This window comes from Halichoerus grypus, chromosome 8 (assembly GCF_964656455.1).
Source record: "Halichoerus grypus chromosome 8, mHalGry1.hap1.1, whole genome shotgun sequence".
Taxonomy (NCBI): domain Eukaryota; kingdom Metazoa; phylum Chordata; class Mammalia; order Carnivora; family Phocidae; genus Halichoerus; species Halichoerus grypus.
The window spans coordinates 60,327,932-60,349,444 of NC_135719.1; the positions used below are offsets into that span (position 1 = coordinate 60,327,932).

Below are 21,513 nucleotides of genomic sequence, written 5' to 3' on the forward strand. Positions count from 1 at the left end.
GGTCCTGGGATCGAGCCCCGCATCGGGCTCCCTCCTCAGTGGGAAGCCTGCTTCTCCCTCTCCCACTCCCCCTGCTTGTGTCCCCTCTCTGGCTGTGTCTCTCTGTCAAATAAATAAATAAAATCTTTAAAAAAAAACCGGGGTCTGTCTTGTATCAATATCTAACCATCCAAATAGCCATACTGGTTTTATTTTATATTCATGTGGCCGCATTTTTGCTGTGTGGATTTCATTTGCTAGACAAGCTGTCAGTACCAGTCATGTTTCCTAGAATCATCCATGTATCCTGATGAAGAGACAGAAATAAGCCATAATTTATTGAGAGGAAAATGTCATGTATAGAGCACACTGAAGAGAAATTCAATACATGGGCACTTACAAATAAGAGTCGGGGAGTGTTTTTTGGGGGGGGGGTTTGGTTGTTTTTTTTGTTTTTTGTTTTTCATATGTGACATTCCTATAAATAAAAAAACATTTCTGAAGTACATTACTCTCAAAAAAACAATTTTGGTCAGATCTCTACATGTTGGATTTTGCTGGTACACTTCATGAGATGGTGGGTAATGGCCTTTCTGGGATATAGTACAAATGGTGTTGAATTCCCAAAATCTGTGTCCAGGGTAAATCTATCAACTGTTCTCAGAATTATGCTACACTGACCTGGTGCAAGGTAGTGATCAGATTCAAAGCAACCGCACTGTGAATTTCCCAATTGTGGGGTATTTTCTCACTACACAGTGAGTTCAACTGGGCCCAGGCTACCTCTGTCCATTTGTAAAGACTTTTGAAATTGTTTCTTCTCTTATGTGACATGATTGCCAAATCAAAAGAATATTTCTCAGTCCTTACTTTTTTCTTTTTTTAATTTTTATTTATTCATGAGAGATAGAGAGAGGCAGAGGGAGAAGCAGGCTCCCAAGCAGCAGGGAGCCCGATGCAGGACTCGATCCCAGGACCTTGGGATCATGACCTGAGCCGAAGGCAGACACTTAACCATCTGAGCCACCCAGGCGCCCTCTCAATCCTTACTTTTTTGACTTCTCTGCAACAGCCAACATTGCTGAGTACCATTGCTGAGTACCGCTCTGTCTTGTATCCCATGACATCTTCATCTACTCCCATGGAGTAGTCACCATTTGTATGCTAATGGTTTCAGAGTAATCTATATCTAGATAAGACCTCATCCCCAAACTCCAGAGCAGAATCTTTCTTCACCTTCTTCACAAGAATTCTTGCCTAGATAAATGTTTTTCAAACTTAATGTGTTTAAAACTAAATACTCCTATTCCCTACCCTTACCCCTGCTCTCTGGCCAATCTGATCCTTCTTTTGTATTTCCTACTAGTACATGGTGGCCTACCAACTCTTCCAAGCCAGGTTGGGGTGGAGTGGTGGAGACAAGAATGTTGCCTTCTCTTTTTGCCTATAGCCAATCATCACCCAAATTCTATCAGTTCTGCCTCCTAAACCTCTCTTCAGTCTATCTTCTCTACTCCATCCCTACTGTCATTGCCTTAGTTCAGGTCTGCATACCCTTGGGGTTGGCCCATTGAAATAGCTTTTTTTCCACCACCTCTCCAACCATCCTCTTTCCATCTCCATCCTCCACTTTGTTGCTAAAGCCAATTGTTTCTAAAACAAATTATTTATTAAAATTCTTTATAGTTTTCTGTCATCCACCTGATAAATCCAAATTCAGTGCTATGGCTGTTTTGGTTTGCTATTGTCACAATAATGCAACATAACAAATGACTCCAAAACCTGATGACTTAAAATCATAGTTAATACCCATGGACGTATGGGGTTGTCTGTGGTGGTTCTGCTAATCAGTTGGGTTGATCTGTGGGTCAGGAAAGGTGGTTAGAGTTCATTCCACTTGTCTCTCATCTTCTAGGGGCCAGCATGTTAGCCCTTCAAGTGTTTTTCATGTTAATACAGGAGAGCAAACCTCTTTTTTTTTTTTTTTTAAGATTTTATTTATTTATTTGACAGAGAGAGCGAGAGAGCACAAGCAGGGGTAACAGTTGAGGGAGAGGGAGAAGCAGGTTCCCCGCCAAGCAGGGAGCCCGACGTGGGGCTCGATCCCAGGACCCTGGGATCATGACCTGAGCCAAAGGAAGGCACTTAACCATCTGAGCCACCCAGGCGCCCCAGGAGAGCAAACCTCTTAAGGTCTAGCTCAAAACTATCACTTTAGCCTCATTCTGTTCCTCAAAGCAAGTCACATGACTGAACCAGGGAAAATTTATTCTGACCTATTACTGAGGAAAGGCAGGGATATGGGGTTGCGGTGGGGGACGAAGAACTGGGGCCAATGGGGGTGGGGAAGTGCCCTTGTCTAATGCTGTACTTAGCATTTGCATTTAACTTCCTTTAATCTGACTTTCTAATATAGCATCTTGAACAAAGTATATTCTATCATACTTCAGTGACAAGCTGTTTCATATGTTAGGAACAACTTCTCCATCCCACCCCATTTTGCCTGTCCAATGAGCTCCTCTTCATCCTCCAAAACATAGCTAATATGTTCACCTTTCCTTCTTTAGCAACCCCTTCTCCTAGAGAGAAGTAATTTTTTTTTCCCTTTCTGGGCTGTTTTCCTTCTGCATGAATTTTTTTTTTCCTGTAATAAAACTAAGTTGTTATTTATTTATATGGCTATCTCCTTTTTTTTAAAGATTTTTTATATATTTATTTGACAGAGAGAGACACAGCAAGAGAGGGGACACAAGCAGGGGCAGAGGGAAAGGGAGAACTGGACTCCCCGCTGAGCAGGGAGCCCGATGTGGGACTCAGTCCCAGGACCCTGGGATCATGACCTGAGCCGAAGGCAGACGCTTAACAACTGAGCCACCCAGGCGCCCGGCTATCTCCTTTTTAAATTAATAAATTTTTTTGAGGGTTAGTACTAGTTTTTCTGGCCTTTGTCTCTCTAGGGCTCAGCAAAGTACTTGGCATACAAAGATGAATGAATGCTGAATTGAATTAAACTTACGTTAGACAGAAATGACATTTTGGAAATAAAGACCAATTACATTGAGTTGCAAGTACAGAATTTTGCCTGTGCAATTTAGAATAAAGAGGCAGCTAATGTTCCTTTCTCTCTGAAGCATGACAGTATGGAATTATTGAAATATACACAACAGGCAAATAAAGGAACTACTTCTAGAATTCTCTTTATGCTTATAAAAGGAAAGGAAAACTAGTAGAATTCTCTTTATGCTGAACTGAGCTTTTGGGTTCTGATAGAAGCAGCAGAAGTTTGATTTATTAAAAATACATAACAGATTACTCTATCATGCTCTATCCAGTTTATGTGAAGAATTTAGTTTCAATTATGTGTTTTCTCATTTGTAAAAAGCTGGGATTTTCTGCATCATTTTTGTGCAGTCTTACAAACCTTTTGTTTTTTAAAAACCGAAGATGATGATACAAACTAAGAAAAGATTTTTCTTACAAACTTTTTTGAAGGATAAAACTCTGCTTCCAAATTTTTTTCCTGAAATATCTGATCATTTAATTTACCATGCACATTTTGAAATGGAGATTACTGTTGTTGTTTACATCTACTTTTCAAGTCAAATAGTATGGGTCCTTTCTTTTTTTAGATTTTCTTTACTTATTTGAGAGAGAGAGAGATTATGAGCAGGGGGGAGGGGTAGAGGGAGAAGCAGACTAGACTCCCCACTGAGCAGGGAGCCCAATGGGGGGCTCCTCCCAGAACCCTGGGAGTGTGACCCAAGCCAAAGGCAGACACTTAACCGACTGAGCCACCCAGTTGCCCTCCCCCCCCCTTTTTTCCCCATGAAAAGCAATATGGTACAATTCTCCTTAGAATGCAATGAACTGAGGGGGCGCCTGGGTGACTCAGTCAGTTGAGTGGCTGACTCTTGGTTTTGGCTGGGGGCATGATCTCAGGGGGGTGGGATGGAGCCCTGTGTCTGGTTCTGCACTCAGCAGGGAGTCTTCTTGAAGATTCTCTCCCTCTGTCCCTCCTGCCACACTCTCTCTCTGTCAAATCTAAAAATACTGCAATGAACTAATATATTCTGATGAGAAGATGTAAAGGACCAGTCATTTGATTTATAACAGACCTAATGGCTCTATCAGCTCATGGAGAGTTTTACTGTTTAGTGAAGTTTACCCATCACTACTTCTCAAAATAGCTTACACTGTTGGGGATAAGGTAGTTCTGTGTGCGATCCTCTAACAGGCATGAAGGAAAGTAACTGCTGTGAAAACTACTGAGTCAAATGTGTGTTTTGAAGAGTCCTACACTGCTATGTTCACCAAATTTAAGGTGCGCTCTCACCATGTTGTGGTGGACTCCAGTCCCATTAGGATGCATGGAACTTTTGATAGGACAAGAACAAGCGGCAAGTTCCCTTATCTCAAAATTTGCATTGCTCAAAGGCCTCTCTTGGTTGAGGAGAACAACTGATTTTCCAATGTCTTTTGTGTTGTTGTTGCCAAGCCACCAAATCCTAAAGCCATCCTGTCTAATAGAAATATTATGGGGGGTGGGGGGGTGGGTTAGCCTGGTGATGAGTATTAAAGAGGGCACGTACTGAATGGAGCACTGGGTGTTATACGCAACAATGAATCATGGAACACTACATCAAAAACTAATGATGTATGGTGATTAATATAACATAATAATAAAAAAATAATAAAAAATAAAATAAATCTAAAAAACAAAAAAACCAAAAAAAAAGAAAAAAAAGAAATATTATGTAAGCTACATATGTAACTTTACATTGTCCAGTATATTTTTTAAAATTTAAAAATATCTAGGGGCGCCTGGGTGCCTCAGTCATTGGGCGTCTGCCTTCGGCTCGGGTCATGGTTCCGGGATCCTGGGATCGAGCCCCACATCGGGCTCTCTGCTCAGCAGGAAGCCTGCTTCTCCCTCTCCCACTCCCCCTGCTTGTGTTCCCTCTCTCACTGTGTGTATGTGTGTCTCTCTCTATCAAATAAATAAATAAAAATTTAAAAAAAAATTAAAAAATATCTAAATATGATATCTAAGACATGATCATTTCAATATGAAATCAATACCTTAAAAGTATTAATAGAGATGGTTTATGTTTTTTTTTACTGTCTTTGAAATCTGGTGTATGTGTTACACTTACAGCACATTTCAATTTGGGTGCTACGTTTTTGTTAGAAATAACTGGTCTATATTTAGATTTCCTAAAATTTGCAGTTGGAAAAAGTAGATTCACATACCAACAACATACCCAAGTTGTTCCAAACATACCTCATTTTCGAATAATGAAACCAAGAGCCCATTATTGAATTTAAATTAATTAAAATTAAACATTCAGTTTTTCATTTTCATGAGGCACATTTCAAGGGCTCAGTGGTCACATATGACTAGTGGCTACTGATTGGCTGGAACAGTTCTGGAGAACAGTGATAGTTTTAGGTCTTCTTCAATATTTAAATCTTTGTGCCGAGTCTGGTGCCACTCAAGAACTACAGAGGAACTTGAGGTCACAGTTCATCTCTGCCCTTTAAAAAGATAAAATGAGGGGCACCTGGGTGGCTCAGTCAGTTAAGCGTCTGCTTTTGGCTCTGTCGTGATTTTGGGGTCCTGGGATCGAGTCCCACATTGGGCTCCCTGCTCAGCGAGGAGCCTGTTTCTCCCTCTACCCCTTCCCCCTGCTCATGATCTCTCTCTCTCACACAAGTAAATATTTTTTAAAAAAAGATAAAATGAATATGCAGTTTTAAGATCATAAATATGTGCTCAGGGAAAAGATTGGAGTGTGGCTCTAGAACACATGGTGAGGTAAGACTTTGGGCCCTGAACATCCAGAAAGGTATAGGATTGGGGAGGGATCCTTGCTGGGGGACATGGCAAAAGCCCAGAGGCAGGAAAGGACAGGGTTTGGGTGGAAAACCAAACTAAACGGGACCAATAGGAGGTAGTGATTGAGAACTTATGCTCCAAAGTCATGCTTCTTGAGTGTGAATCCTGGTCTGACATTTTTGACCTTGACCTAATTGCTTGACCTTGGGCATGTTATTTAACTTCCCTTTTCCTGTTTAATTATAAAATAGGTATAGTAATATTTCACAGAGATGTTGTGAGGATTAAACAAACTAATCCCAATAAAGCATTCAGAATAGTACTTACCAGCTAAGTGTTCAAGAAATGTTAGCTACTGTTATTAACTGTGTGGCTATTTGCTCTTTGGAGTTTGTTTGTTTATTCATTAAAAAATTTTTTTTAAGATTTTATTATTTGTCAGAGTGCGCACATGCAACCACACATAAGCAGGGGGAGCAGCAGAGGCAGAGGGAGAAGCAGGCTCCCCGCTGAGCAAGGAGCCCGGTGTGGGACTTGATCCCAGGGTCCTGGGATCCTGACCTGAGTCGAGGGCAGACCCTTAACCAACTGAGCCACCCAGGTGTCCCTGGAGTTTATATATAATAAAACAACCAGAACCATTCTATTTGGAACTTGTATCTCAAAGCAATAAGCCCAAGTCTATATAAACCAATTTACAGTCTAAAATGTGCAACCAAAAAAATAAAATGTGCAACCATTTTCAATGTTTCTGAGCCTTAGTTTTCCCCACTTGAAAATTTTGGAATAATTTAACCTATTCATAATATTACAGACATTAGATGAGGCCATCAAGGAAGCAAACTCCTTCTACTTATTAACTATAGCCTTGGGAAAGTTATCCCTCTAAGCCTCAATTTCCTAATCCACAAGATAAGAAGGTGGCATCAGGATCAAATGTATAATATATGTGAAGTGCTGAGCACAGTTACTGTCACAAACATGAACAATTATTAACTTTTGAAAAGATCTTAAATCTTGATGACTCAGAGACCTCTAGCAACTCAGCAAATCTGATTAAGGGTTTCCATGACTTGACGTTTAGCTTTTGTATTTGTAAGTACTGTAGTCGCTTCTGAAGATAGGAACCAGAAAGAATCACTTTTCATTTCCTTATACCTGTGGTTATAGAAGGTAGACAAACAGGAGCCTCAGGAAAAAAGGAAAAAAAAAAAAAAAAAGACCAACCAACCAAGTTAAGGAAAGGTAAAGGATTGTTTCTAGTAAACAGTACCTTAGCAACAGCTCCCCAATCTTTCTCCCTTAGAAACAAATGAACTGCAATGAATTTAATGAACCACTGGAAACAAGTTAGCCTTGGAAAAGATAGCTTGCCTTTCTTCTTGTTGCTTCAAGAACTAAAAGTACACAAATTCTAATTTTTTTTATTCCCTATGCAAGACTAGCTTTATTGACACATTTAAATTAATTCTACTGTTCTTTATTTCCACAAAACTTTATGATGAAACAGATTTACCAAGCACCATATTTAAAATAGTGTATTTCATGTGATGATTCTCAACCACATATTCATGATCATCCTTTAGCTGTAAGTCACAAAGTTGTTCTTTTGGGATACTTGAGCAATTTCCTTCACATTTGCAATTGATTTACTGTAGTTTTTACAGAATTAAAGATCTCCATGTTTAGGTGATCATTCAGAGCCTGGAACTTCAGAACATTTGCAGTATCAGCAATACAACTTAGAGGCCAAGAAAAAAATATGGCAATATTCTTTGCTAGAGTACTATATTAGTTTCCTAAAGCTACAGTAACAAAATACAACAAACCTGAGTGGCTTAAAACAAATGAAATTTATTCTCTCACAGTTGTGAAAGTGAAAAGGGTGAAATCAAGGTATTGGCAGGGCCATGCTCCCCAAGAAGTCTCTGGGAAAAATCCTTCCTTGCCTCTTGCTAGATTCTGGTGGCTCCTGGCAATCTTTTGCATTCTTTTGGCTTGCAGCTGCATCGTTCCAGTCTCTGTTTGTCACATGACCGTCTTCCCTGTGTCTCCTCTGTCTTCAAATCCCTCTCACTTTATAAGGAAACTAGTTGGATTTAGGGGCCCACCTCAATCCAATATGGCTTCATCTTAACTTGATTACATCTGCAAAGACCCTATTTCCAAATAAGGTCACATTCACAAGTACAGGGATTAGGAATTCAACATAATATTTTGGGGGGTGCAGTTCAACCCACAACATGTTCCTACTATTATGAGACAATACCACAAGGACAGTGAAAACGTATCCTTCACATATGAAGTTTTTGCCACCCACTGATTTCCCAACTCTCTAGCTTTAAGCCACTAGGGAGAAAATGCCAATCAGTATTAGGGGTACAGTTTATGGATATGTACAAGAAAACTTTATTGGTCAATATAAAGTTTGACATGTATTGAACTCCTATTCTGTGCTTGGTGCTAGAGATAGAAGAAGAAAAGGGTACCCATCTCTACTTTGGTGGAGCTAAGTCTGGTAGCCAGGACTGGTTCCATGACCTTGGTAACAGTAACAGCCTTGTGTTAATAAAGTGCGCAAACCAGTTATCCTCAACACCTCAGCCAGTAAAAGAACTTAGAGAGACGTCCATTAAATAACACAATTTTGTTATATACTGCCTATTTCAGCAAAACCTGTAAAAGGTGAGGGGATTACGTCCTTGCTGAAGATGAATTAACTTTTTTGAAGTTACTTCTAAGTCTTTGGAACACTAGGGGAAAGCAAAATGGAGAGCAAATCAGATGGAAAAAGGATAAGGTTCCTGTCAGCTATTTTGACTTCCTTGCTTCACCGACCCTTAACCCCTCACCAAGTAGGAACCAGTGATGTTTGTTTTGCTTGGGTGCCCCAAAGTGCAAACACATTTATCACCAACACTTAGAGTTGCCATTGTGGGAAGGTCCTTATTTCCAGCCCACTCTGGATATGTTTTATGCAATTATAGAATTGTTTTAGAATTAGAAAGGAAAGGAATTAGCTTTTGTGAGAGTCAAAACACTTCATTTTTATAGGTGAAAGAAGGCTAGAGAATGTGACTTGACCAAAGCTATGCAACTATAGTAGTCAGGACTTCGAGCTCTGTAAGAGAAGTGACCCTGTTTCTCATCACCTTGTATTCTGAGACTAGCGTATGCCTACCAAATAGTGAGTGCTCAGTAAGTGTGTGCTAAGTGAATGAAACAACTGGAATAATGAATGGGTAAAAAATACCTCTTTTAAGTACTCTTTCCTTTGCCATAATGATCTCCAATTATTAAACAGATTTAAGATTCCTAATAAAAAGCTAGTCTAACAAATGTTCAGGCATCATCATTTATCCATGTGTTATTAAAACTTAATTATTTAAAATGACTCTTCTTTGTGTTCCATATTATCCAATATTCTCGGCTTCTGCTCTCAACATTTTTCTGCTCTTTATACTTTTTGCCATTTAGGCAGAGGAAGAGGAGCTAAACGACAGATCTAGCTCCCAGATCTGTTCACCCACTAAGCCTTTTACAGTAGCTGTTATCTGGTCCCAGCTGTTGCGCTAAATTTAGGATTTTGGATTATCTGGAAGTGTTCTTTCTGTCTCCCATTACCAAGGTTAATTGAGAAGTGATTGTACAACAAGTAAAATTTCATAAAGGAAACTACATAATACAGTATTCAATAATATCAAAGTCAGATCCATGGGAAGTTAACATTTGTAGCAATTACATAGATTATGGAACTGTTGCCATTTGTCAGAAGTTTCATCTTCATGATACCAGGACATTTCCCTGAAAATGAAATGTTACCCTCCTGAATGTTCTGCCCTGTTTGGGTTAGATACAGTCTTAAATTTAATCACTGCAGTTGCCAATGTAATTTTACTGTACATATCAAAACCTCTAGAAAATTAGTATTTTTCACAATTAAAATTTCTTGTATCTGATAGATGGCAAAAAAATGCAATTTCCAATCTTGTACTTTAGAAAAAACTTTTCGATGTAAAAGTCATACTGTAGGGCTTTGGAAACCACAGAAGAGTACAAAGACTAACGCAAATCACCTTCAGACTTACCCTAATACTTTCCTGTTTTGATTCTTGTATGCAAAATTATTTCTAAAAAAAAAACAAAACTTTTTCAGATGAAACCAAAGAGCATTGCAAATTTTGTACTTCTCTTTGTCTCTGGTTTTTTTTTTTTTTTTTTAAATATTTTATTTATTTATCTGACAGAGAGAGACACAGCAAGAGAGGGAACACAAGCAGGGGGGTGGGAGAGGGAGAAGCAGGCTTCCTGCCGAGCAGGGAGCCTGATGCGGGGCTCGATCCCAGGACCCTGGGACCATGACCTGAGCTGAAGGCAGCCGCTTAACTGACTGAGCCACCCAGGTGCCCCTCTTTGTCTCTGTTTTAAGCTCACAACCCCATATGTACTTTGTCTATAAACTGAGCAGCTAATAGCTTCAGCCTTGTTAGGACTGCTTTTTTTAATTACAGCAGATCCTTGTCATCTGTTTGTGTTTAAGTGATGACACGACATCACAACACGAAATGTCATCATGTCACATTGTTATAGGACAACAAAATTACAGCTCCTCAACAATAACACGGTGTCAAAAGTGTCCTCCTGCCATGAGTCAGTGTTTTAGATGTTGTAAAAGTTATTTTTAGCACAGCAAGTACCTCAGGAGCTTGGGTTCTGAATCCTACTAAAATCTCTAGTGATTTGGGGAAATCTAGGGTGAGAGGGGCTTCTTGTTCTTTAACTCCTCACTCCTTGACGCGCATGGCTGCCCCCTCTTCTGTCCCTACCACATTAGACCCGGGTTCCACCATGTGCTGCAATCCACTCGGGCTCGGTCACAACCCAGAGCCAACATCCCAAGTGGAGGAGGAGGAGACTATAATTATCCTTCACGTCTGGGGCAGGCCCTGGATGACATCTCCCCAGTTACCCTGTGCTCTAATAGCGCAGCTCCGAGTCCCGGTCCCAGACGCCAGCAGCCGGCTCTCAGCGCTGGCAGGGCCCCGCAGCCTCTCCAGCCTCCCGGCCTCCGCCGGCCCCTCGCAGCTGCCATTCCCGCCCCCCCCCCCCCCCCCCCCCGCTCTTGCGGCCGCCGGGCACCTGCACCGAAACCCAGGCCCCGGGGCTAGCGCCCCGGGGCGTGAGGAGTGTTACCATAACAACCGGGCGCCCGCCGCGGAGGCCGCCGGGGAGGAAGTGACGAGCGGTGGGTTGGCTGTTGTTGGGACACGTGACCCGGGCAGTGTTTTGACAGGGCAAACAGCAGAGAAAGAACTGGGCGAGCGAGGGGGATCGGGAGCTGGGGCGCCAGAGCTAGAGACAGCGGGCGGGCGAGGAGCTGGCAGAGGCGTGGGGCAAGCGGGCCGGCCGGGGCGACGGGCGGGCGAAGCCCGGGGGCCGCGGGGCTCGGGTGCGAGTCGGGCAGAGGGACGGGCTGAGCGCTGGGAGCGGAGCGAGGCGGCGGCTGAGGCGGGGGTGGATGGCCACAGGGGCGCCGGGGAGCCGCGTCGGGCTTGTGGTCTCGGGCCCCCATGGTCCTCTAACGCAGCCCCGGGGGCCGCTGCGCGCCACACTCCGCTCTCGCCGGCCCTGCGCCTCTCGGAGCCTCGGGTCTGAGGTGGGAGTGTGATGTGAGCTGCTGGGCGAGCGGCGGAGAGAAGTGCCAACAGGAGGAGGGTTTGGGACGGGAGAGGAGAGCGAGTTAGTCAGCAGAGGTCGGTGGAGGGAGCCATGAAAACAACTCTCCGGCGGGGAGAGGGGCAGGCGCTGCGCTCGGTGCGCCGGGGCTGAAGGAAATCCGGGGCCGTGGAGGGACGGAAGGGGCCCGCGGAGGGCAGGCTGCGCCGAGCAGGGGCGAGCGCCCAGCTGTAAACACCCCTCCTGGGGCCGACCTCAGGCCTGGCCGCGCAGGGCTGGGGGCTTGGTCGGGGGGCGACCCGGGACAGCCCAGTAGAGTTCGTTTGGGGCTGGGGGGCTGGGCTCGAGGAGAGGACTGCGTTTCTTTTGACCCTTTTATTGTGTAAACTTGGCCGCGGTTGCCACAGGAAGGCTAGCCAGAGGGTAATTACACAGGTGAGGCCCTGCGGGGCGGGCGGAGCTCCTGGCGCGGCGCTAGGGGTCTTGAAGAGTTTCCTGCGCGCGGGCAGCAGGACGGAGAATTTCTATACCAGCCCCTGCGGAAGTGCCACTGTTCCCAGCGGCGTTTTTTACGAAGGGGTTAGTTAGCTTGTGTTGCTTGAACCTTTTTTTTTTTTTTTCCTTGCCTGTACCTCCAGGTTATAAATAGATCTTTCTTTGGTTCAGAGACGCTGTGTCAAGGAAGGACACTTTGGCCTGGAGAGCACACGGGCGGGGAAGAGGGGTGCTGGGGCCCGAGGAGATGGGGGAGGCGGTGCACAGAGTTTTGCTTTTTTCAGAGCTGCCGATGGTGCTGTCATCGTAGTTAGTGCCGGGAAGAGGCCTGTTAACAGGAGGTTTCTTGCAAGATCCGGGTGTCGGAGCAGGACTAGATTAATTTTATTTTGGTCCCTTTTAGCATTTTGAAAACGGAGCAGTACCCGCAGAATCAGCGGCAAGCCTGTTGAAGGAGCCCCCAAGTGTACTTTACAGCACGCTGGGTGGAAACTGGATGTGAAAATGAAGCCAGACCGAGGTAAATGACTTACTTAAGTAGGATTTTTTTTTCCTGTGCCCCATTTTATAAGTGTTAACCTAATTTTGTAGCAGGATCAGTTATTTGTCCATTACATATGACTGCTTGTTTCTGTTACAGGTTCCAGCTGGTGAGATAGAGAAGGGCATGTGGAAGGAAAGTTAGGATCTAGATGGGAGGATATATTCTTCAGAAGTGTAAAGTAGTAGTTTCAAGAGATACTCTAGTGTAACTCAAAATGAGATTATCAGGAACGGCATTTGTATCTGTTGCCACAGTAGTTTGCATCATTTTAGATTTACAATACTCATTTTTAGGTAAAGTCAATCTAACTTCAGCTTTAAAGTTTAAAAACGTTTTCACCTTGAGAATTTGAACCTGATAAATTGAGAAAATTTAAGATTGAGTTGACAAGTATTTTATTATGATTATTGCTTTTACTAGCTGATTTTTGTGCTTTAGGCAAACTCTAAAAGTTTGCAAAGTACTCCAGGGGCTTATTTAAATATCAGCATAAGTAAATGGGTCATTTCCTTTCTAAACCTGTATTTTCTGGATTTATGAGAATGACGTATACTCTGTTTTTCAAGGACTTCAAAGGAATTAAAAACTATCAATCTTCTTTTGATTAATGGCAAGGACCAAGTTGAGAAGATTATTAATATAGTAGTAGTTAGGAGTGAAGGCTTTTTGGTCAGATGGGGGTTTGATACTAAGCAACATTGTTGGAAGAGGATTATTGTATTTGGTAGGGAGCTGGACTAAATGACAAGAGTTAAGCCTTTAAGATTAGAAATGTTAATTTAGCCTCCTATGAATTAAATGCTCATTTTTAAAAAGATATGTAATAAACTGGTTGTTATGTCCATACTTTTTTCAAAGTGTATTAAAAGACGAATTTTCTTTTCTGGTTAAAATATGTCTTTGGTAATAGTGTCTTTTAAAACACACTAGAAAAAAAATTAAAAAAAAAATAAAACACACTAGAAAGAAGTGGAGAAAGCCATACTTACATTAGTGGTTTAAATTAGTTTTAAGTGTTTGGCTGTTTCTTAAAATCAGCTATGTATGCATGAAATACTATCAAGTGTATTGTTACTAAGGAGGTTGCTTGTGTAGAATGCCAAGTTGAGACTTTTGGAAAGTTGTGACTTTGGAAAAATGGCCCCAAGATCAGTAATTGCATGTCAGAATAAATAAGCAAATAAAATCAAAGTTGCTATTTGTTTTGGATTTTGTTGTTGTTGTTAAAATTTGCTTTAAGGTTGTAAACAGCTTAAAAATAATATTTGCATACATCTCTAGTTTAGCCCAAACTAGTACCAAACACAATAAAATGTTTTATATATATATATATATATATAAAACATATATAACATATCTGTATATATCTGTGTGTATACACACACACACACTATGGTATATAGTATGTAGTATATAGTATATACTATGTAGTATATATACACGTACATACTGATTACTAGGAAAAATATACATTTATTAAGACTCAAAGAAGTGACTTTTTTCTCTTTAAAATTGTAGCTTTCCTTAGCATTATGATGTAAAGAATTGCAACTTTAGTATTGAGACTATATTTCATAATAATAATATGGGTCTTCAGGCCCATGGCCTTAAAGTAGTATCTTTTATTTTGCAAAATAGTATAGATAAGCAGAAATAAGCTTTTCACACTATGTGAGTGTGGTCTTGTATTTTCTGTTCTACTTTCTATTTTTAAAATTTGCTGTCACAACCCACTGAATTGATTTCTTGACCTGCAGTTGGAAAGGCATATGATGGGCAATACTTAGCTAGATGACAGTAATATTTCACTTTTTTCTACATTGGTGTCTAAGAAACTGTGTGAGTTTTCTGTATAATTAAAACTTTACTCTTTAAATGCCAAAAATATATTTTCCATTGTAATCATGATATGTGGACAGACCTCTAAAATAGGGCTAGAAATGCCCAATAGAGCTATTTAAATTTGAGGGTTTTTTGTTGTTGTTGTTGTTGTTTTTTTTGCCTCTAGCTTAAATCACTTCAGCCTGGTTTTTTTTTTTTTTTTTTTGTAAGATCTGATTTTTAAATTCTCATGCTATCAACAGTCTTTGTTGTTAAAATGTTTATTCTTGCCTCCTTTTAATTTCACTGCTTTTAGTCTCTGGGCTAGAAAACTCAGTAACCATACTTAACACTGAATTCTCTATAAAATAAGAGTAAATAGGAGAACCCTTCAGATTTCTTTCAGAATCTGAGTAAAGTGTATGAATTCTAGTGTAGAGAGAGACTGAGATATTTGCTTAGCAGGATACAGCTGAGCTTCAGAGAGTTTCTAAATAAGTAGTTGGTTGACTAGTTTAAAAGGTCGGTTTAAGTGAGGAACCATAAAAATAACAGCTTTAATTATTTCACCCATCTTTTTATCTATACTCAAGGTTCTTTTGGGGGGTAAAATGGGGTCTGTTTCTCAAAGTTACATATGATCTTTCTTGTATAAATCACACCAATAATATACACCTAAGATTTCTAGTCCCCCCCCACCTTCTCCTGAGATTTCTAGTTTTGATTTCTTAAAAGTAGAATAAGACTTTGCAGAGCAATCTGAGGATGTATCTTTTACATTTAAAAACATTTTAAAATTATTAATGTTTCACAGACTCTTATATGTGTCTTGCGTACACAGAAGTCAACAGGAAATTGTTTTGGAGGAAGAAGGAATATATATTCATCAAATATGTTCTTTCCAAAGCATTCAGCAGTTTTCACAGAAATAACTTTTTTGCACTCATTTCATTGGTTTGTATAATATTTAAATAAATTAGTTATTATAAATAGGGTGGCGTAAACAACTTTTGAGAACAAACACCAAATTCTAGTTAAGCATACAACTCAACTAGAAGAAATAGAAATGTGCAGACAACTGGAAAGTGCCCTATTCGCTGCTATGGTCTGCCAGTTTGCTTTATGGAGGCTAGGGAAAGCATTGGTGGATCTTGCTAACTGATTAAGGGAAAGTCACTTAGGAGAGCTACTGTACTTTCAGATAACTAAGACGTTACTGTATAGGGTAATAGCTACATTTCACAGTAGTTATAGTATTTTACCATAGTCTGAGGTAAAAAAAAAAATTGGGGGGGGAGGGGAAGAGAGAGAGGGAGCGAGAACCTTAAACAGAAACAGGCTCCAGGCACAGCACCAAGCCCCAGTGGGGGCTGGATCTCACAACCCTGAGATCACGACCAGAGCCAAAATCAAGAGTCGGATGTTTAACCGACTGAGCCACCTAGGCTCCCCTAAAAAAATTTTTTTTTAATTTTTTTTTTTTTTTAAAGATTTTATTTATTTATTTGAGAGAGAGAGAATGAGAGAGAGCACATGAGACGGGGGAGGGTCAGAGGGAGAAGCAGACTCCCTGCTGAGCAGGGAGCCCGATGTGGGACTCGATCCTGGGACTCCAGGATCATGACCTGAGCCGAAGGCAGTCGCTTAACCAACTGAGCCACCCAGGCGCCCCTTTTTTTAATTTTTAAGTAGTTACATAACATTACTTGCGCAGTGCAGCCAAAGATGAGTCTTTGATGTTATCATTAGCACATCAGACCTACGTTTGTTCCTTGTTCCATTACTTGCTAGCTAGGTAATCTAGGTAATCCCTGAGAGTCTCAGGTTCTGTGTACAGTGGGAATAAGCCTAACTTCTTATAGTCGTTAGAATGAAATATGACCATGGTTAGGACATAGTAGGTTTCAAATAAATGGTACCTTTTATCATGTTAAGACATTTTAGATGCTTAATGGTTGGCCAGTTACAAAATAATGTTCAACAGAGGAAAAATAATCAAATGTGCAATAACCTCATATTTTGTTCTGTTTAGTATTCATAGTGTTCAATCTGCTAAGGCTCAAGCAGATTTAATCGGCTTTTAATATGTAGTCATCTGAGAAAACATAAAAGCTATGAAAGGATGCTTCACATATATGTATAATTTCTTTATACTTCATTTGTTATTATAATTATAGCTTAAAATGTAGGGGGTGGAATGGGTGGACTAAGCTTCCTGGGAATAGATTTTTAAATATATTAAATGCATTAACTGCTGACCAGAGCTGGGCAGCTGGGAGGTCAACAATGTTACTCTACCTTATACCCAAGGATGCAAAGTTTGGACCTAGTCCTAGATAGATATTGAATGCCCAGTATTAGAAGTCTAAAGCATGGCTTTTGCATAGAAACAATTAAAATATTTTATGTTTTAATGTTTAATAATTATTTGTGTTATATATGTGTGGTATTTCTGAAGTCCTAAATTTTTTGTATTGTATGAAAATCTTAGTAGAATAAAAAATCTTTTTAATTAAAAAATGTTCGCTTGCTATGCTTTATGCTTTGGTTAGAAACAGTTTTTTCACTAGACAATTCTAAGAAGGTTATCTGAGCTTATCAACAATTACAAAAGACTAAGACCTATAAAATCTAGTAAATCATCAATAAATTAATTCAAATATACTGTTTCAATTCATATTTAAATGCATATTATAGGCCATTTATCATTCTTAAATAAACACTATTATTGTAAAACCTGTTCCACAAATAAAATACCAAACAATTAGATGTTTTCTGAAGTTAAAACTGAGAGGAGTAGTCTTAATTTTTCCCCGTTATAGATTGAATGTTTGTGTCTCCTCCCCCTTTCCTACCAAATTCATGTGTTGAAATCCTAACCCCACAAAGTGATGGTGATAGGAGGTGGAGCCTTTGAGAGGTGATTAGGTCATGAGGATGGAGACCTCATGAATGGCATTAGTGCCCTTATAAAAGTGGCCCAAGAAAGCCCTTCCATCATCTCAAGTGATGGTGAAAAGATGGTCATCTATGAGGAAGCCAGCTCTCACCAGACTGAATCTGCTGGTGCCTTGATTGTGGATCTCCCAGCCTCTGGAACTGTGAGAAATAAGTTTCTGTTGTTTATAAGCCACTTTGTTTATGGTATTTTGTTACAGCAGCCTAATGAACTAAGACTCCCCCCTCATCCTTTTTATTATAATACAAGTTTAGGCTTTAGCCTTAGTTTTTTTTTTTTTTTTTTTTAAGGATTTTATTTCTTTATTTGACAAACAGAGACACACACAGCGAAAGAGGGAACACAAGCAGGGTGAGTGGGAGAGGGAGAAGCAGGCTTCCCGCAGAGCAGGGAGCCTGATGCAGGGCTCGATCCCAGGACCCCGGGATCATGACCTGAGCCAAAGGCAGACGGTTAACCACTGAGCCACCCAGGCGCCCAGTATTTTTTTTTTTTTTAAGATTTTATTTATTTATTTGACAGAGAGAGACACAGCAAGAGAGGGAACACAAGCAGGGTGAGTGGGAGAGGGAGAAGCAGGCTTCCCACTGAGCAGAGAGCCCAATGCAGGGCTCGATCCCAGGACCCTGGGATCATGACCTGAGCCAAAGGCAGACGGTTAACCACTGAGCCACCCAGGCGCCCAGTATTTTTTTTTTTTTTTAAAGATTTTATTTATTTATTTGACAGCGAGAGAGACAGTGAGAGAGGGAACACAAGCAGGGGGAGTGGGAGAGGGAGAAGCAGGCTTCCCGCTGAGCAGGGAGCCCGATGCGGGGCTCGATCCCAGGACCCCAGGATCATGACCTGAGCTGAAGGCAGACGCCCAACGACTGAGCCACCCAGGTGCCCCTAGCCTTAGTATTACAGCAGTTTAAGAACTTACCTCGGGTATACTGCAACCCTGTTAGCCTCAAGCAATTCCTTCCTAGGCAAATGAAATAGGAAAGAACTAGTAAGACCTAGAAAAAAAGAATAGCAAGGGAATTAGTTGCCTTGCTTATTTACTTAAAATAGTTCATTGTTAGCCAATGTAAATCAAACAATAGAAATGACAGATGTCTGAGGAAAAGAAAAGAAATGTTGATTAAGTAGAGCAGCCTTTTATTAAATTCCCAGGTGGAGGTGATAGTGGTAATATTAATAATAGCTAACTCTTGTGCATACTATGTGCCAGGCACTGTTCCCAGTAGTTCACATGGATAATTCATGTAGTCTTCACAGTTGCTCAAGGAAGTAGATGCTTTTGTCAGCTCCATTTTATAGATCAATGAAACTGAGTCACAGAGATATTTGGCAAGTTACCCAAGGTCACACAGCGAACAAGAGGGCTCGCCCTGATGTGAAGCAGGCTCAGGTATATATTCTTAATCCTCTGATGGATAGCAATGAGTTATGTTAAAATATTACAAGATACTGGGACCAAACTAGCTTGCGGAAAACACAAAATAGATCTGGTAGGTATTGTGATCTTGGAAAACTTTTCTCTGCCTCACCTTTATCTTTACAATGGGGGGAGTAATAGTACCTTGCTTTGGGTTATTTTCAGGATTAAATAAATATATTTAAGTTGCTGAGAACTATGGCTGGCACATAGTAAACATTCAAATCTGAACTGCTTTTGTTATTATGAGACATACTCTAAGAAGTCAGTTATTTAGAGAAAGATGGGGAAGACAAAAGGGCTAATTCAACTGTACATATTTTGCATACGCACTGTGATCTCAAGTCAAAAGTTACTGTTGGTCTATCATCCATTGACACTGATGGGTCTTGACACATCAGTAGCTGTTAAATAACTTGATATAACTTCTGAAATTAGACACTAATGGGATTGACATAGACGTTCCCTGTCTATATGTTTTTGCCAGTCATCTAGTAAGAAGGAAATGATTCAGTGGATGGAACACTGTCATTTCTTTGAAGCATGAGAAAAAAGATAATTGGAAGGCAGACTTCAGAGGCTAATGTGTATATAGGGAGCATGATTTCAAAGGTGATTTCCTTTTCAAAAAGTGAACAAACCCATGGAACCTGAGCATTCTACATTGTGAGCAAGTATAGAAAAAAATTAAATGAAGAAAATTTTATTTACTTTTTTGTCTTCTCAACTTTGTATCTAGTTATGGGAATGTTTTCCTCCCATTTGAGGCTGAGGATATTAAAAAACTGAGATAACATAAAAAAAAAACTGAGGTAATATCAGACTTAGAATTTTAACTTAATATTGATCTTTTTTTTTTTTTTTGTAGTGAAAAAAGCAAATTGTAGTACCTGGAAACAGTACTTCTTTTTCAGTATGTAAACCAAAGTCAATTTGTCAGTAGTTCTGTCTTTGCTCAAATGGATGAAAAATCAGAATAGTTCCTTCATTATATCAGACATTTGTATTAAGCTGAAACAGGATAGACTGGGTAACAACACCAGTACCAAAGTCAAAATATTGGACAGTAATCGATGTGTAATACTCATGATACTTAGCAGTAATCTGAGTTGAGTTTTCTCATATTTTCCTTTTTATATGAAAGATATTCATCCAGTAAGAAGGCCTTTTGCATTTTTTTCTCCTTGTTCACCCTGCCCATCCCTGCTGCCTACCTTGTGGGTTTTTGACAATCATTCAGGGCCTTGTATGGCCTATTCCCTCTGCCTAAAAAGCCTTTCTCTCCAGACATGAAATGGATGGCTCCTTTTGATCTTGGCTTAAATGTCATTTTTCTTAGAGGCTTTCTCTGACTACCCTGTCTTAAGTGTGCAATTAATGTTAGCTGATTAAATTAGATGCCCTTTGTTGTTCTATGTCAGCAGTCTTGTTTCCTTCGTAGAATTGACCACATTTTGTCATTTTTTGTTAATTGTTTGTCTCCGCAACTAGATTTTAAGTTCCCTGAGGCCAAGAACCTTGTCTCTTATTCAGCTGTATTCCCATCACCTAGCAGATATCCTTATATATGGTAGATTCAGTGTAGGTGCATGGGAGGTGCTTAATATATATTCGTTGAATGAATGAATGACTAGTGTTTCTCAATGTTTGTGGAGCAAATAGTAGAAGCAGAGGTCAGCAATCACTGTTGTACTCACACCTACTGAAATTCTGCCAGTTTAGGGATTTGTTTGAATTATTGACTCTTAGGCTATTATCACAACTTTATGCACAATTAAAAAATAGATTTTAAATACACTTGCCCATAACTTAAAGGAAGGTTATATTTTTAAATTGATTAAATCTCTTTGAATTAAAATACTGTGTTGTAAAATAACAAAGGAGTAGGCAAAAGCTATTTGGTATAGGTGGTCCCTGTTTGTACACATCTGATTAACAAATGATCCACCCACAAACATTTGCTGGAAGCTCTCTGCCATCCATCCACCATGCAGAATTTGTTCCTGTTGGCTATTTCTCTAGGGAGAGAGGTTAAAGTGGTTGAAGAACTTCAGGTTTATGAGTACAAGAGGTAGGCTTAGGTTAATAGGAAAAAGACTCAAAGGATTTAGAGTTTAAATTCAGGATCCATTCTATCACTTAGTTCTATGACTGGGGTCAAGTCCCAGACCTGTTTTCTCTTCTGTAAATGTTCCGGGACTCAAAGTGTTGCATCTGAGCTTCAGGTGAGATGTGTCAAAGAACTTTATAAGCTATGAAGTGCTATGTATGTTGACTAGTTTACCCAGTGGGAATAATTATTTGTGTAGATGAGCAAAGGGCCAGCTGCTGCTAAGCACAGCTAACTGCATCTTAGTTGGGGACACTCAACTAAACATCCATTCACATTGTGCCTGATTTTTACTATTTTCAAAGTTATCTGTCTCCTGACTAAAATTATACCAACTAGAGATTCACTTAGATTAATAAATATATATTTAATTAAACATTTTTAACGAATATTAAAATGATGGCCATATTTTGGTATAAAATTGGCTCACTGAGTCCTTTTTAGCAGCATGCTATAAAGCAGGAAGAGTTAAAATCCTGAGGCTTTAGGGTCAGACAGATAGAAATTCTAACTTCAGCACTTAGCCAGCCAAATGACCTTGAGCAAATTGCATAGCCTGTCTCAACTTAAGGTCTTTTTGTTCTAACACCATCAACCTTAAGGACTGTGGGAGAGATGAACTGAGAATCTATGGTTCAGCACCTAGTGTATGCCTGGCACAGGATAGGGA

At 40.2% G+C, this 21,513-nt stretch overlaps 1 protein-coding gene across 6 annotated transcripts in view; it reads left to right on the plus strand.

The window, feature by feature from the left end:
* Nucleotides 1-11,035: 11,035 nt before the first annotated feature.
* Nucleotides 11,036-21,513, plus strand: part of ATOSA (atos homolog A) — a 97,347-nt gene continuing 86,869 nt past the window's right edge. Inside the window, exons 1-2 of one of the 6 annotated variants that reach the window (XM_078079329.1) lie at nt 11,036-11,060; nt 12,390-12,506. In XM_078079329.1, the coding sequence (XP_077935455.1) occupies nt 12,491-12,506 (16 nt within the window). In that variant the 5' untranslated portion in view covers nt 11,036-11,060; nt 12,390-12,490. The other 5 variants (XM_078079327.1, XM_078079324.1, XM_078079325.1 and 2 more) reach the window with 5 other exon arrangements.